The sequence below is a fragment of the Mycteria americana genome, chromosome 9 (genome assembly GCF_035582795.1).
Source record: "Mycteria americana isolate JAX WOST 10 ecotype Jacksonville Zoo and Gardens chromosome 9, USCA_MyAme_1.0, whole genome shotgun sequence".
NCBI classification, from domain to species: Eukaryota; Metazoa; Chordata; class Aves; order Ciconiiformes; family Ciconiidae; genus Mycteria; species Mycteria americana.
In genome coordinates this window covers 25,344,313-25,361,511 of record NC_134373.1, presented here as the reverse complement: position 1 = coordinate 25,361,511, position 17,199 = coordinate 25,344,313, and the positions used below count along the sequence as shown (strand labels likewise).

Here is a 17,199-nt window from a genome sequence, read left to right as displayed (position 1 = left end):
CGTACCCTACCTTCGCCTGCAGATACTGGGGGTAGTAGTAGGTGGTGTACTGGGGGTACATCTGCTGTTTCCACACTTTGCCCATGAAGCTGGAAATGTAGCCTGCAGTGCAGGGATGGGGGGGCACTTTGGGGGGCTCCAGCCGCCTCTCCGTCTTTCTCTGCCTCCTGCCTCTTCCTCTCCGGCGGCGGCGGCTGCTCCTCGGCCGAGCCCAGACCTTCCTCCTCCTCCGCCCAAAAGCCACAGCGGAGCGGCGGCAGCGGGGGCAGGCACTCTCGCTCTCTCCCCGGGAGTTCCTGCCAAGTCCCCGCCCGGCCGGGGCCGAGCAGCGGCGGCGGCGGGCCGGCTGGCGGAGCGGCGGCGCGGGGAGCGCTCGGGGCGGCCGCGGCGGCGGTGCCAGGCGGCGGGGCAGGGCTGGCGGAGGGAGGGAGGGAGGCAGGGAGGGAAGGCGGAGGGAGAGAGGGGGCGAGGGGCGGTGCTTAGCCCCGCTCGGCGCCCGCCGTGCGAGCCCCGGCCCCGGCCCGGCGGCGGGGCAACCCCGCGGGGCAGGGGGAGCTTTTCCGCGGCGGGCAGCGAGCGGCGGCGCTCGGCCGAAGGGCCGCTGCGGCGCCGGGAAGAGCTGCGGTGCCCGGCGGGGAGCGGAGCGGAGCGGGGGGTTTCCACGTTCCGGAGGAGGAGGAGGGCTGCAGCGGTCGCATCCGCACACGGCTCGGCTCTGACCTAATTAGCCGGGTTGCGCTTTGTTATCGCCTTTGCCCTTTGTGCATCTCGTTGCCGAGCGGTGGTGCGGGGCGCGGGCTTTAGGGGAGGATCGGATGCAATTCGGGAAAACTGCAGTTGGCTTCGGTTCTGCCTGGCGGTGGAGGGTCCATTTATCTGCTAGGAGCCGCAGGGACTGCAGTGCTAAACCAGTTTACAGAACGGCAACCACAAAACCAGACCAAATTCTCCGTCTGGCCCATCGTGCATCCTTTAATTTGTACTTTTGCCAGCGGTGCTGCGTACACTTCATTCTCAAACAGGAAACATTCCTTTTCTAGTCGATAGTAGTTACAATTTTTTTCACTTGAATATTTTCTCTCTGAAAGATGATTTCCCAAACATTGGAAGTAGGGACCAGCAGCACACTATAATCCACTGTTATTTGTAAATACCCACTTAGCCCAGTGGGTTTACTTCTGACAAATATGTCTCTTTTCTACCCAGAGATAAACCGATCCTCAGAGTATTAAGCAGATGCCGTTTCCTTGTCACACTAATCACAATCATTTTTGCCTCGCAGCACTGTTTTATTAATAAAACATATACGTAAAGTCCGCCAAAACTCCTGAGTGTATTAGCATCAGCCAAGCTAAGTGTGATAACAGTGGAAAGAAAGGAAAGAAAGATCAAAAACCTTAAGGATTTACAAGCATCCCAGTGCAATAGCAAAGGCAGCCTTTGTGCAGCCATGAATCCCTGGTGCAGGCTGAGCAATGAGAGGTAACTGCAGATATTCTTCCAAATTCCAGCTGAGCAGAGGACAATTACGCAAATGACATTGCAGCTCTCCTGGCTAGCCATTAACATCGCTTTACAAGTTTTTTCCAGGGAAGAAATTTGTGTATGCTTTATGGTTCACACAGATTAAAAGACTAGTTGCATCTTTAGGAGACAGCTTTTTCTCCAGGAAAGAGGCATGGAAGCTTCTGAGGTTTGGGAGTTTTTGTTTGGATTGGTTTGAGTTTTTTTGTTAGTTTTTTTTTTGTTAACACACAGCTAGAATGACTATGAAAAGAAGGACAAACACAGAAAGCATATGAGTTGGTAATATTTTTGTGTCCACGATGGTAACTTTCTGTGGGAGGGACAAAGATTAAAGTTAGAGAAAAGTTGAGCAGAACACAAATATCAGGTATTTGAGGGGTTTAAGAATGTGCATCTGGAAAAGCTGAAATGGCCATGGCCAAAATCAGCTGCCTTCTGTTGACTGTACTGGCGTTTACGCAGTGGAAAAAGCATACAGGCTGCAATTATATCTGACGAATGCAAGGTAATATGGCTCCAGGGTAGTGCATGGTCAGAGGATAGTAGAAATGAAGTTTCAGAGCTTCATGGGGAAATGTGTTGCTACAGCCCAGATACATGATGATAGTGTTATAGATTGCTTTAAGAACTGCCAAACTGTGGTTTGAAGTTCTGGGTTGAACTACAGAGAATGTGGTGCTGGCCTCTCTTAAGCTGACAGGTTACGGGTGCTAGTACACTTAGTTTCCTTCTGAGAAAAACAGAACAAGCAAGAAGAAGAAATAAAGACTGATAGCTGAGGGATGTGTTTTGTGGAGATTTTCCTGAGGAGAAGGAAAGAATGAGATCTGAAAGAAAACACATATTGTACTGAAGACAGCTAGAAATAGAAGTGTTTTCCTAGAATCCATCTTCATGTAAACAGCTACCGTGGTTGTCACAAGTACGTTGTGCAATCATGAATGGGGAGAGAAGCATCCAGAAGAAAAAGATCTCTAGGAAATGAGGAGAGGGGAAGTGCAGCCTATATCATTCCAGCATTTACAACTGCAACAGTCTCCAGCTTAGTTGTGTCAAGTTACTGAGAATGGCTGATGGCTGCCAGCGAGAGGAGCAGCAATGCACTCTGCCACAACGGCTCCTGAAAGTGATGAAAGAAGAAATCTGGCTAAGAGAGTATTTGATTACAACTGTAACAGCTAAAGCTGATCTCCAAGTTCCTTCCCAGTCTCTCCTTGCAGAGACTTAGAACTTTCCCAAATGAGGTCTTTTGCTCTGAAGCTTAATCTCATCCCCAAACATGTGTCACTGTTAATGTAAAGTTGAAACCAATTTGGTTCCATTTTCAACCAGAGTCTTTTCTAATTAAAGATCTACTTCCATTGGAATATCAGCTCTAATTTATTTAGCAACATTCTGATGTTGCGGAAGTTCAAAATTGATAGAGTTTAATATTTATCATTGAATTTAAAAAATAAGCCTGCAACTTAATACTACAAACTTTTACAGTGCAGTGATCCCACTGATGATTAATGAGAATTTGCAAATGATGCTCAGTTTTTATTAAAATCAGGTTAGAAAATATAATTATTTTATTGGAATAATTTACATGAGCTTCAGTTACAGTAATTTTTTTCATTTTTTAAAATGGTATTGAATGTGTTTACTGTATTAAGAGTGGATCAGCGAAGAATTCTTAGGCAAAAAAAAATCTTAATTTAGCATCACTCAGGGCAGTCTCTGCTTGTATCTTTTTAATATGTTGATTATTCAGCCAACTTAGTAATATGAATGCAAGTTGTGCAATACAGACAGGATGGCATTGCAGAAGAAACTTTAAACCAAATGACTAATTTCTTAACTTTTCATACTGATGGAAATGTTTGTTTTTAATTGCTTATTCTATGTTCATAGCAAGGGCAAACAAACACTTTTAAATCGAAACTGGTTATGCTGTCTGGCGGTACTAGCTCCTGCCGTCATAACTAAATACTCACAAGGTTAAAAATGCTTCCCTCATTTACACACTACACAAAGTATAGGATTAAGAAGGAAGGTAAACACTGAATTGTGTTTTGAAGGCTAGTAGATACCCAACAAAGTAACAAGAAGATTTTTTTTTTCTTCTTTTAAAGCTGTCTTCCTACACACTGCACCGGTACAAATGTAGATACTGTGGCTTTGTGAATGTTAGGGAACACAGTAATCCATAATTTTGTCCATGGCCAGATTTCACTCACTACTGATAGAACAATATTAAATTCTACTTTTTTTTTTTTTACATTATTTCTTTATCATAGTTATAGTCTAACTGGTCAGGACTGATTAAAATATGATGAAAACACAGTTAAGCTGTTGCTGCAAAAGCCTGAGAAGCACTGTATGTGCTGCCATGTCAGAGGAGTTTTAGGGCAACTCAGTTAAACCCAATCAATGGTTATCCACTGACTCTAAGAGTGTTGGAAGTGAAATCCCATTTAAGCTTTACAGATTAACTTAGACATTAGGAGTTCTACCCTAAGGCAGAAAAAGTCAAATGCAATGCAGAATAGGAGGGAAATATATTTAATCCACCTCACTCCAGGAACCAAGTGGACGGTTGTACTCTGCACCCCTTGGGGTCTTTGCACTGGCTGAAGCTGAGACAGACATGTTTATGCTGAAATTGTTATTACTTTGACACAGTTGGGAATATTTGAACAAGAATTTTTTTTTTTCTGGTTAAGATACTAGCTTGAGTCTTGGGAGAGCTTTGTCCAATACCAGATCTACCACAGAATGTGGGCGAGAGGGTGAGCAAGTCGCTGACTTACCCTGTGCCTTACTTCCCCAGTTTGCAAACTGTGTCAAACATTCACCCTCTTCTGTTCTTTGTCTGCCTTGTGTGGTCAGTCTGTAGGCAATGCAAGACACCACAATCATTTGCTAGGAATCTGCCTAGTGTGATTCACATAAAAGGACTAAAATAAATAGAAGCAGTGGCAGTGCATCACTTGTGGATGCAGAGAAGCCAGGTACTGCATCCTAATTCACGTACAAATGTTAACAAACCAAAGATCTGTTTTATACCCCCAAACGGTGTGTTAGGGCTACAGAAATGCAACTAGCTTTAAGCCCGCAACCAAGAACTTCTTTGCTCTTCCCCTCACCCCCAACACACACTGTTCCAATTACTTGCAAAACCTCCTTGTTGTAATGCCACCCTTAGCCCCATCATATGGCCTTGACTGCTTTGCAACACAAATGAAAGACTCTTCAATTCAGGTCGCAGTAGGCCACACTCTTAAGCACAAAGGCTAAATAAACGGCCATTGTTAATGGGCCACCAAGATGAAAAGCGCTTTCATTTTGTTTTCATCATATAATTGTTGTCGTCAATTAAATCAACTCTCTAGATTTAGTGGCTATTAACCCTTTCAGCAAATTCTTAAATATTTATTTCAACTGAGTGACTACAATTCTGTATTTTTACAGTAGCCCTCCTGGTGTAACAACGCTTCACTGAAACATTGCTGAATGTGGCATGCCCTTGTTTAGCCTTACAGCTGAGCCATATACTGCACTGGCTCAGCTGCTCCTGACAGCTGCAGTCAGTGTAATTTACTTTTGTAAAATCTACAGGGCTATACACTATTCTAAGATTGTCCAACTGAAGTATTTAGCTGGCACTAACATACAGGAATTTAACATACTTCTGCATTTGGGCTTCCCCTCTCATGAAGTTTCACGTGCACCAGGCAATGCTCCCACTATTGGCAATGGACGTCAACAAAAGATGCAGCGGGACTGCTCATGAAAACTATTTCTGTGTTTGCAGCTGAACATATCACCATGAATTTGGGTACACTGGTTGCCAGCAATAACCTTTTCTTTGTGTTTAGACAGGTCTGAGAGAATCCTTTCCCACATAAGCACCCCATTTTCTGGTTTTCTATATTCTGGTTTACTTTACCCTAAGATGCCCAGCTAATAAAGATGATTGCATACTAACAGCAATTGGGGTTTTTTTCAGCAGTCTTCATAAAACCTGTGAGGCATCTCTTGTTGGTCCAGCTTTATAGGTCTATTTTACATGTACCTTTTATTTAAATCATCTTCTCACTGACAGCAAAAATTAGCTGTATTATAGGAGTATGTTCATCCTAGGGTGGAGGTAGTTAAGAATCCAACTTCTATTCATACATTATTTATCAAAAACTTCCATCCCATGCAGTTCCTAACCACCCCGGAGTCTCTCTAGCAATGCATTCTTCACTGTGCAAGCAGATGAACAAGGAAGAGAATAATTGTACCTCTATAAAATATTGACCAGCTACAATTCTTTCATTAGGACATTCCCTTTCAATTTTCTCATCTCAGTTTCAGGGCAGTATTTGCCATTCATTCTCATTCTCTACAAACAGATGAGGAAAACACCAAGCCCAGCCTGCTTTGGCTGAAGCGTAATAAGAATTCTTGTGGGTGTCTTCTATCAGCTTGACCAGCCAGCTGTGGTTGGTCCTGATCGAATTCAAACCATTGATTTTAAATATTTGTGGATAATTCAGAACAAACATTTTTTGCCTGCCATGCAAACAAAAATTAAAAGTTTAATTAACGTAGACAACAGACATCTTATTTCTACAGACTTTAGGGACGCATTGCACTGTCTTTAGGCATATCTTAAGCAAGTTCAGAATAAAAGGTGAAGGATACATCCTTCAGGCATCTATTCTAAAATGCCCTTAAATTGTCCTATTTTTGGAACAAAACTATTCCCAACTATGAAATGCCAACCTTCCAATCCAAACACAGTTGTACTTTAGACAAGTTCTGCAGCTTATGAAATATGTAGCAAGTCGTTCCAATGTCTCAAACTCCTCCTACTCCTTCCATCACTTCAGCAATACCTTCAGCTGTCCCACACCCTCTGCGTGGTCGTATGTACAGGTTAGCTGATTTAATTCAAGTGCTTGACTGGCCAGCGGGCCGCTGTCTGGCCGAAGGGCCCAGGCTGAACCCCAGCTGCTGGGCTCTCAAGCAGAACACCAGCTTTCTCACCTTTTCTCAGCTACTGATTTTCATGCAACTTTTAGGGCCATCCTATCTGTGACACCTCTGCTCCACCATCACCTTTGATTGAAATTGCCTGAAGGCTTCAAAAGTTATAATGGCATAAGGGATGAAGAAGGAGAAGGTGAGTAGGCAAAACAATGGCGTGAGCCTTATTTCCTTAAGAAAGTACATGAATAAGTCAAAGAGCGTAGGCTTTTTTACCTGTTATCAAGTATACAATATTAAGTTCTACATTTTTGATGTCTTAAATTTGTAATTTAATGGAACCAGGGAATAAGGCATTTTAATAAATTTTTAAAAATCCTTTGCCATACGAACCAAACCCTTAAACTATATATCTCAACAGATACCTATCAGTGCTATTTTTAGTTTATTTTCTTTACACAGAGAAAATGCCTTTCTCACAAAAGGACCACAACACATTGCCATTTTGAATTAGTTCGTGTATTTGAGCTTCATTCACAATTTATCATGTTTAGCTTTATCACAAACTATTTGTAAATGCTGGACACTCAGACCCATGGACATGCAAATTAACACTTACAGTTCAATACATCGTCAGAGCTAATAGGTGTTGTGTCTCTACTGCATAATTCAAAAAACCATTAAAGTGTCATCACCCTTGATCTGCTGTAAAAATGGAAGCTCCCTCCTTGGCTTTGAATCCATTTCTGTCGTGGAGATGAAATGCCAGATGCTCAGTCGAGCTGGGGTGATTCATTCCAGCTGATGACCTTGCTGTGGAAGCCCCAGCATTCCCTGCTAAAATAGTTCTCAAGTCATGCAACACTGACAAAGTAGAGTTGAGCAACTGCATTTATCTTTCTCCGTTCGGCACAGACATGCTAATGCTGATGTGAATTTGTGGAACTAAGAGCAAGGCCCAGCTAGATCTCCCAGTTATGGTGTATTTCTTAGGAGATTAGAAAGTTTTTTCTTATTTCTGAAAATTGATAGTGGAAAAGTGTCAATCATCTGATAAATTGAGATTCTTCTGGGTCCATTTTGCGCTGTTTCAAGACATGCCGATTTACATGCTAGTGGGACTAAGAAGACAACCCCTTTTTTATTTAATTAGAAACGTTTAGGATGTTTATATCCTCTCCTTTTACTGTACTGTGATACTCTCACAATATTTTTTTGATTCTTCTTCACAACACTTTTCTGAACCCATCTTTTGAGCCCATTCGCAGACATGAGACAGAGATGTGGAGGGACTGTGTGACTTTTGCAAGATTATATAGGACATACATTTTGTTGCAGAGAGCATAAATAAAATAAAAATATTTTAAAAATTAAAAAATAAATAATTTTGGATTTTCTGATTCCAAGGCTAGCTCTCCCGTTTTGGACCAGCTTAATGTTTTTTGTTGTTCCTAATATAAATGAGAGAATACACCAATAAAAGCTTTGAATTCTCACACAAATATTTAACCATTTGTATCCTTCTTGTTTCCAAAACTGTCCGATTCTCATTTTACTATAGTTCTTCCCTTCCTTAGGATTTTGTGCATGTCAGAAACACTGTGATATCAAAAAAGTATTTCAGATATACACCAAAACGTTCTTAGCATTTAAAATTCTTTCCAGATCTTGTGTTTCACAACAACTCTTTATAAACCAGTGTGTATTTATTTTGCTGGAAAGTTACCCAAATAAAAATATTGCATTTCCAATTCTGGTCTCTGGGGCTTTAATCCACTGAGAAACTTAAGAAAGTACTCACTGATCGTGGGATAATATTTCTATCAGATGCTAGCAGTATTTATTGCATCATTTTTATGAGTTTTGATTCATTTTTGCATAATTTGATGTTTATAAAGCACTTTTGCTTCCATTTTCACTAGGGGAGGCACAAAGACATCAAATCTCCAAACATAGGTTCCTAGGGGACCTAGAAAACTGTAAATAAACAAGCCAAAGTCTGAGCTGTAATCAACACATCTCTAGCAATGAAGAATGTTAATCATTTTTTCTCAGAGGACTTAGAGACTGGCAAGTGTTTTCTAAACCTTGCAAGCTTTATCTTTAGGATTTATAGTTTTGGATTTTAATATTTTTATACTGGCTGATTAAATGTGCTAGGCATTCGCAAAGTTTTAAAAGTTTTAGTTTATTATAATTTCTAGTTTATTTACAACCTTAGACTCCCTGCATCACCTAAAGAACATGAACATGTGTGACAACAGCTGTAATACAGAATTTTTGAAATACCAGCATACAATTCTGTGTATGGGTCAGTTTTGCCAGGCAGACATAGCAGTGTCTGTAACAAAGCTGCGTGCAGACAATCTCTTTTTTTCTGGAACCTCAGACAAGTACCAGTTCCTGATTCCTCAAGAAAAGTCTCCTTCAGGAATCGCCTCTGGTCAGGTATGAAAGTGGAGACTAACTGCTGTAGCTGTTGGGCCAGTTCCATACCTTCTGTGCAGGAAAGCTAGGCTGGCATCGCAGTGCCATTCTGCAGTCCCGAGAGTGGACGTTCCCAGCTCGCAGTATTTGCTGATGCATTTGGAGAAAGAACACAGCAAGGTTAAAAACATGTCATCACAGGCGGAGCTGGGAGGACTCCCCCTCCTTCGTCACAGGCCAAGGTGACCAGGCAACAGCCCCTTCGGGCAGGCCGGCAGCCGCGGCCCTGCGTGCGGGGGCGGCCCGGGGCGGGTGGTGGCGGCGGCGGGTAACAGTGCCGCCTGGTCATCCTCGCCTCGGCCGCCTCTTGCAGCTGGCTAGGCCGCAAAAAGAGCTCGCTCCGGGCCCAGGGGGATGTAGCTGCGCAACACGTGCCCGTGTCAAAAGGTGTGTCGTTTTGATTTAAGAAATACAGGAAACTTAGTAACGGCAAAAGCCCTCTCCCAAGCGATGCCATCGCTGATATACCCAGAGGAACACCACTGCAACAAGTTTGATTCCAGTTTTGACATGTGAAGTGTTTGATGCTGCAAAGCGCTGCATGCGCCTCATTCCCAAGGGATTCGTGCTGAGGGAGATCATCTCCCGCTGGAGGTACGTAACACCTTGTAGGAGGTCTCACGGTACCGCACATTGCCTGGCTCAGCATTAGCTCCGTTAGTTAATGTTTTCTATAAGTCCTTCCAGATTTTGGCCTTTCCACATACCACCATGATGATGGTTTTATTAATAACAAGTTAAAGCTTATTACAACATCATCTCTGCATGTTAAATAAAATAAACTTTGTTCCTCTTTTCTTGTCTGTATTTAAAAAGAAAAAGACAGCATACCATGTTGAAAAGAAGCTGACATACTGGATTCCTATTCAGCCCTTCTACCTTTTCACATTTTTCTTTCATATTATTTGTTTTAATCTCTGTTACTGAATATCATACATTTTAGAAGTTTCTTTGACTATTGATTGTGTATTTTCTGACAAGCCCTGAACACGTTCCCCATCTCAGAATCCAATTAGGTATTCAGAACACCCACAAAGGAAGTAAAATTAATCTGAGAGAACTGAAAAAGTGAATAATTAAAATAACCAAAATTAATCATTGTTAATAATATATTTACATGAGTATTTAACAGGACTAATGCAAATTCATTGTATATCTTATGATATATTTATACAAGCTTTTAAACAGGGATGTAAGTTTTTAGTATGATGCACAGATTCTTGTTACCAGTCAAAGCTTCTGCCAAAAAATGAAAAAATGAGGAAAAAAAATCTCTTTTTAAAATGTAGATTCTAAAATCAGTGGATAGGCTGCTTTATTCTTTCGATTTCTTCTTTTTTGATTTCTAAATACCATTTTTTCTTTCTTTCCAATTACAGTACATTCTAAGCAGGATATAGTAAGATAGAGATTTAAACTAATTTCTCAATAGGATACTAGAGGTGAAGATGCTCCTAAAAGAGCACATCCTCAATATGGAGTCCTTTTGCAAAATGTATATATGCACCAATTCAGCTGGGAGCACGTGAGCACATTTGTGTGTGTGCGTGTATGGGTATTCTTGTAGACATAAATAGACGTGGACATCTTCAACTCAGACAAGGGGGTCTGGTCTAAGACCATGGACTTGAGAGGCCTCCAAACAGGGAGGAGCCTTTTTTCAAAACAAAGTGGAGTTAAAATTACAAAGGATTACATGTTTACATGAAGAATGCTCTTACTTGACTTCATGTTGGAGCTCAGCCTCTTCAGTTTATCAAAAGAAAAGACGTGGCTTCAGTCACAGTTGCTCATATAGCTGTTCACAGGCAAGACCTTGATAATGACCTTTCTTCAGTCTACCATTCGATCGTGGCATGATTCAAATCCAGAAGTCAATTTTTATGTCTCAATTTTTCCTTCACTTTGTACATTCAGGAAGCTGAGAACATTGCTTAGGAAGGATCATATCTTCTCATGAAGAACATTTATTTTGTTGCTAAAAAGTAAGCATTACACATCTTTTGACACTGGTAGGTCATTTGGCCTTGACTTGTGTCTGATGATCCAATTCTTATGAATAGTCCTTTTCATGGGTGTCATAGTCACCCAATTATTTTTACTCCCACAACTGTTTATATGCTGCTATCCCTGCCCCTGTTTATCTCCCCATCTCTGATCCTTTCCCTTAACTCCATTCCTATTAGGTTAGTTTAAATCATTGAGGGATCAGAGATATGGGGTCACCTACACTAAGGTTCTTTAGGTCTAAAAAATATAGATGCTTGCAATTTATGAAAAAAGTAAGTGAATAAGGTACCACTTTCATATAGAAAAACTCCCTAAGCAGACAACTTGTAAAGAGTTTACTCATAAAGAGGAAGCTGATGTAATAGACTTGGGACTCCGTCCCTCTGGGAATAGAATGACTACCAAGAAAAAAGAGCACAGGATCCCAGCAAGCTGCAGGCTTCTAATTTGTGCACCTAGCCCACACAGGGTGGAAAAAGTTATTTTCTTTCCTCTGTGTCACTTGGCTCTTATATTCTCCTGTGTGGCTGTAATGACTCCCTCCTCCAGGAAGAATACCATCGGGCTCTTTTGCTCTCAGTTCTAGAGTTTGCTTTCTTGTAAGTGAAAAGGTGGGAATGGGGGCAGAGGCTTATTGAGAAAGAACTGTTTTCCCTTGCAGGTTTGTCATCTATGAATCCTTTCTTTCCCTTTTCACTTAAACATGCTCACAAACACCTAAATTGGACCTGACTCTCTCAGGTGGAGAGATGAAACACTAATTTATCGGGCTATAAAAAGAAGTTGCAATATGTGCTCTCAGATAGGTTGTGTAATGATCTCACTATCAAGTCTTGTCTTACATGCAAAAGTAAAAAACATTGTTCTAAAATATGGGATTGTCCTGCATTTTGCATATCATGTAACTCCATCAGACCTCTGTCAGAATAAGAGTCTTATAAGTCTTATTGATAAATGCTGATACTCAGCACTAGTATTCACAGTAATAATTTGCCATGGACTTCCAAATTCTCCCAAGCCATTTCTTCCTTAAAAATGTTACTTGGGATGTCTGTCCCTTTCTCAGTAGCTATACACTCACAGCAACTGAAGTTACTTTGTTGTACATTATTTGTACAAACTAGGGAAAAAAGAGATGCGCAGAAGTATTTTTCTTTCCAAACCATCGTGGTAGACAGTTCTCTTTTACACTTGTGGAAGATTCTCAATAGTGCCTCATCCTAACTGGCTTGCCATCGGTCACACCATAAAGGTTTAACAAGCTGAGTCTAAACTAAGTGTGACTTCCTGAGATCGTTATTGGAGTCCACGAAATGAAATGGGACACATTGGACAAGCAGTGCAAAGAAGCTGGTGAGCTATGGTTGTCCTATTGAAAGAGTAAGTAAGCACAGGGTTTTAGTCTTCAAGGACAGCCAAGAATTCAAGAGGACAAACTGGCATTGTTTTAGGTACAGTGCAAACATCAAAAAAAAAGGTCAGTTAGTGTTAGCATCCAGAAAGCTCAGCAGCTTTGTTGAACAGCTTTGGACTATGAAGCTTGTGAAATTTTTGTATGGGTGTTAGCACTTCCTGGCTTTGGTAAGGCAGGAAGCATTCCATAAACAACCCTTATCGTGGTATTTTGGTGCTGCCAGTTCCAGTGCCAGCAAAACCCAAGAAGTCCCAAGGAATTATAAATGCAAACACACACAAGAGAGAAAGTGTTGGAAGTCTCTGAATATAAAGCAAGCATAAACTTATGATGCTTTTTAAAAATTTAAACCGAAACAAGTCTATCCTCAATTAGTAGTGTTTCCCTTAATTTCAATAGTGGTGTGTATTAAACTGTTAAACAGCAGAGAAATACTTGCCTTGTAAATATTTTAGCAGAAAACATGCAATAAATGTATGGCCTTAGTGAAAAAAACAAAATTATGTACATTACAAGGCATACCTTAAGGAAAATATGTAGGCAATGATAATAGTAAGGAACTAATTGATCTCCCAGCTACGTTATCATTATTATTGGCTATACGCTGACGATGCTTTGTATAAAATGTTTTATTTCTGCCTCCAAAAAGCTTACAATCTAAACTAACACAGACACAGAACAGATGGGGTAAACAGGGAAGGTAAAAGTAGGGAACAATAGACAAAAACCAATCTACATATATTCCATCTAACATCCTTTGAAAATTAATGTGAATGTGTCTCCATCACATTTTGTTGGAGATAAAAAATATCTCCATCTGATGATGAGGGAAGTCCATGGATGGAGGGCGAAAATGCTGGCTCTGTGGTGTGCTTTCTTTCAACAAAAAAATATTCCCAGGCAGCTTCATAGGAGCAGGTGAAGAGGGAATAGGATGAAATGGCAGTCTTTCTCCATAGCATTATCCTGACCATCCCATTAGAAATTTCGAGCATAATTCAATGATAATGTATAAGAAATAATTATAGTGACTCATCCACCACAATGGGAATCTTTCTGAACAGGGGCAGTGTATCTATGCTCTCAAGGATAGAGAGAAATTTCTGTTAAAACCTAAGTACTTTCTTTTTAGCTTGCAACAGCACTTCAGTGATGGAAAACCTTACAGTTACGTGGTGTGGACCTCTCTTCAGAGCTGCAGAGGGCCCTTTCAACAGTGTGTGAGCATTCAGTGCTGAAAAGTACTTGGCTTTGGCTTTGATTGAAGGCAAAATCCAGAGTAACTTAAAGCTAGTGTGTCTGCATCAGAACATGTAAGATAAATGACAATGAATGACACACAGGGTGTAAATCTATTACAGCTCCTCTGCCTCTTTGTTCAAGTTGCAAAATACATGTTCTATTTAGCTGTCCTTGGTTCACTTGCTTCTACTAACAGCCCTCAGAAACTGTGCAGTGACGATTTCCCTTGTGAAGCACTTCCTGAAGGCTGTGGAGCAGAGTAAGCTATACACTGCACTATGAAAGTAGGTACACATAATGCTTTCATACATGGGAGAGATCCAAATATAAATTAATTAATGTAGGAAGAATTGAAGCCATGAAGTCCACATCAACTTCTACACAGAGACCTCTATATAGATACAAAAGAAAACCAACAACATCTATGTCTTTCTGCAAAGTGGAAGAATTTGAGAGTGATGAGAGAGGAAGAAAGAGGACAAAACAGGGAAATTTTTCAAAGCAGATTTGTTATTGCATATATTGGAACAAAATCCAAATCAATTTCAAAGTATTCCATGAACAGCACAACTACCAAAGCTTGATTTCCTGTGCATTTGTGCCCTGGAAACCTCTCCTCGCCAGCTACCCAGCTCTGTATCCCTTATGACTGCACAAGTCCTGTGATAAAGCCAGTTCCTACTGTGTTCCCAGCCACTCACATTCCCTGACACTATCTCCACAGCACTCCTCTGCCTCCAACTACTGCTTTGGCCAGAGGCAGCATATCCAGTCAGTGGTTTCTAGTCAAGAAAGTGCTTACTGGCCAGCCAGCATTTGCCTGCTGGCTGACTAGTGACAGGCTAAACAGGACTGATCACTGCTGAGCTCATCATGCAGCCTCTCCCTTCCTGGGGGCACTGCTTGGTGTCTCTTTTCTTCTCCTCTTTCTATTCATCTGATTTTCACAAAACCTGTTGGCATTTGACCAGTGAGATTTCTGCCTTTCTGCCTAATTTCAAGTAATCTTCAACAATTTCAGCACCATCTTCAAGAATTATTAGGGTATGCACACATGGTGCAACTGCAGAACTTTATTTCCTGATGACACCCAAACTATTAGAAAGGTGTGTAAAGGCTCTTCAGAGATAATGTTGCTCACCAGCATTGGTACCAAACACCAAGAATGATGGGATCAGTGCTGATCCTCTCAATTGTCCTTTGAGTTTGTGATGGGTCCATGATAACGCAGGCATATTATAAAACAATAGTAGTATAACTTTACTGAACCTACCTATTAGGATGATAAATTCTTATATGTGAATAGTGATACTATGAATTATTTTTTATATATTCAAAGATAGGTCTTCTATAGAGCAATCTTACAACAATGAACCTCTGTGGCTAGTTACCACCAATATTTTAATTCAGTGGAATAGCTCAGCTTCAGCATAACACAGCAACAAGCTAAATTGATGAAGTCAAACTGAAGAAAATTTATACTTTGTGAACAAGTTAGTTTTAGCATCTCTCTGGATAGGATCTAGGATTTAGATTAGTGAATCTTTGCTAAATCTGCCATTTCTTCTCGTGTCTGCTCTGGGTTCTCCAAGCATTCGTGCCTCCTGAGGAAAATCTCTCCATGTCTCCATTGGCTGCTCTACAGTAACTCTCTTTGACAGAGCAAATTGATGAACCCCCAATTAGAAAAAGATCTCTTCTTAAAGAAAAGCAGATCTATCTTTCTGCCCATTCACTCAACTCTTTGCTAAGATTCCTAGCTGCAGTATCTTAGTTATGGTGTTTATTAAGAACAAGTGATCTCTTGGAATCTTAATGACATCTGCAGTGACCAAAGAAGAATAAACTATAATCAAAGGCAGGATGGAGTTATGATTGTTTTCTAACACTAGCATTTTCGCAAGAGAAAGATCATTCTAACTTACATGTAGGATGGGTTTTTTGGAGACAATTAAAGAGCTGAAAAAAATAGATGACAAGATGGGAATAATTAAACAGTTCTTAAGAAACCTTTTGAGATAATGAGTAGGATACTAATCTACAAATTCTGCGAGCTTGGAAAAGGCAGAAGAGCAAGTATTACAGCTTTTCAGAGGATATACAAGAAAAGCCTGCAGGTGTTAATTTGTAAGGAAAGATTATAGTAAGCAACTTTTTATAGCAAGAACAGAGAAGCTGCTGGACAAAAAATGTTCCCGCACATATTCACTTGCAATAAGCTTTTGAGTATTGAAGAATAATGGGTAGGTTTTGATTTCACTGGAAACTTTGAAGATTTTTTTCCCCCTTTCTTTCAGGGAGTCAGATTGAAGAAGAGAACCTGAAAAAATTTTTACATTGATTTGTCAGCAAAAATTGAGATTTGTTTTGGATGGTTTTTTGGTACAATTTATGATGTATGGACTATGGGGAAATGATTGAAAGTCTTTTTTGCCTTTAAGTAACAATTCACAAAACCAGGGATTTTCTTCTAAAAGATACTGTGTCAGAAATGTCGGTGTAAGCAGAGCAGATTCACTGACTCTGTGTCCCATTTACTTTTGGGAAATTGTGCTTAAGCTGCTAAAGATGCAGACAATATCAATAACCTCATAAACCAGAGAAACAATCAAGCAAGACAACACAAATAGTATAAATATTGTATAGAAAACAATAAAAATTGAGGCATTTCCAGTGGTTAACTTCCGTACTTAGAGAAGTCACTCAAGAAAATAGTGGTTATTCAAACTCATCAGGAAGAAAGAAAACAGATTCTTTACTGAAAACAATTTGTGACTAGCTTAGGTTGGGTGGGGTTTTTTTGTCCTGTTCCATCATTTATGGACTCATGTCAATTGCTATTATCTGCCAATAGCAAGTACTCAATTTTGAAAGGAAATTTCAACCTGTGAACTTTTTATCTTGGCCATTTACTTTTCTTATTCATACTGAGCTACTTCACCTAATTCATATTTGTGTTTCTTCTCTCTGTTGGTTCACTGACTCAGTCAAAATCTTGGAATATTAAAAAATGGCCAAGTAAAAACAGGAAGAAGAAAAGACAAAAAGCAAACAAACAAATGAGAAGCTTTTTCCCTTCCTATCCAGACAAGATAACCCAAGTGAATAACGGTTATGACTTTAAATCACACAATAAAAAGTGAGTTGACTAATATTCATAAGTATTTGAAGTATTTGAAGCCTTTACTGAAGTAACTCTTTCTTAATTTTCTTCTTCAGTTGCTTTTCGGCTTTTCTACTTATCAGAATTCCCATTCGTCTACAAATATTTATGCATTCTTCTGCACAGCACATTGGGCATGGAGACCCCTCCAAACTAGTAGGTAAACATCATAAATTCACTTTTTCCAGTTCCCTCTTGACTTGATTTGATGTGAAAATCAACTGGATTTTCAAAAGTGACAGATTTTTTTTATGTGTGGGAATGCCTAGATTCAGAAACTTATGCGCCATCTCTAAGACTTGAAAATTTAAATCAAGTTGAACCAGATATAAACCATGAAAAACCAAATGTGTTTGGAACAGGTATTTACTGGGTAATAGCAAAACAGAAGGAACTG

The 17,199-nt window shown here is 40.3% G+C and overlaps 1 protein-coding gene and 1 long non-coding RNA gene across 5 annotated transcripts in view; one reads left to right on the top strand and one right to left on the bottom strand.

Annotated features, from left to right (window-relative positions):
- The window catches only part of RBMS1 (RNA binding motif single stranded interacting protein 1), a 149,703-nt gene extending 149,274 nt beyond the window's left edge, over positions 1-429 (bottom strand). For 2 of the 4 annotated variants that reach the window (XM_075512065.1, XM_075512060.1), the window contains exon 1: positions 11-428. Coding sequence is in view for 3 of the 4 variants with exons in the window: in XM_075512060.1 (XP_075368175.1) it covers positions 11-85 (75 nt within the window). In the remaining variant the exon portion in view is untranslated. Of the gene's footprint in view, positions 1-10 lie in introns of all 4 variants that reach the window. The other 2 variants (XM_075512061.1, XM_075512062.1) reach the window with 2 other exon arrangements.
- An 8,738-nt stretch (positions 430-9,167) lies between these two features.
- Positions 9,168-16,962, top strand: LOC142414622 (uncharacterized). The gene is made up of 3 exons (XR_012777137.1): positions 9,168-9,567; positions 16,627-16,778; positions 16,859-16,962. It is a non-coding gene; the product is annotated as an uncharacterized LOC142414622 (long non-coding RNA).
- Positions 16,963-17,199: the final 237 nt, after the last annotated feature.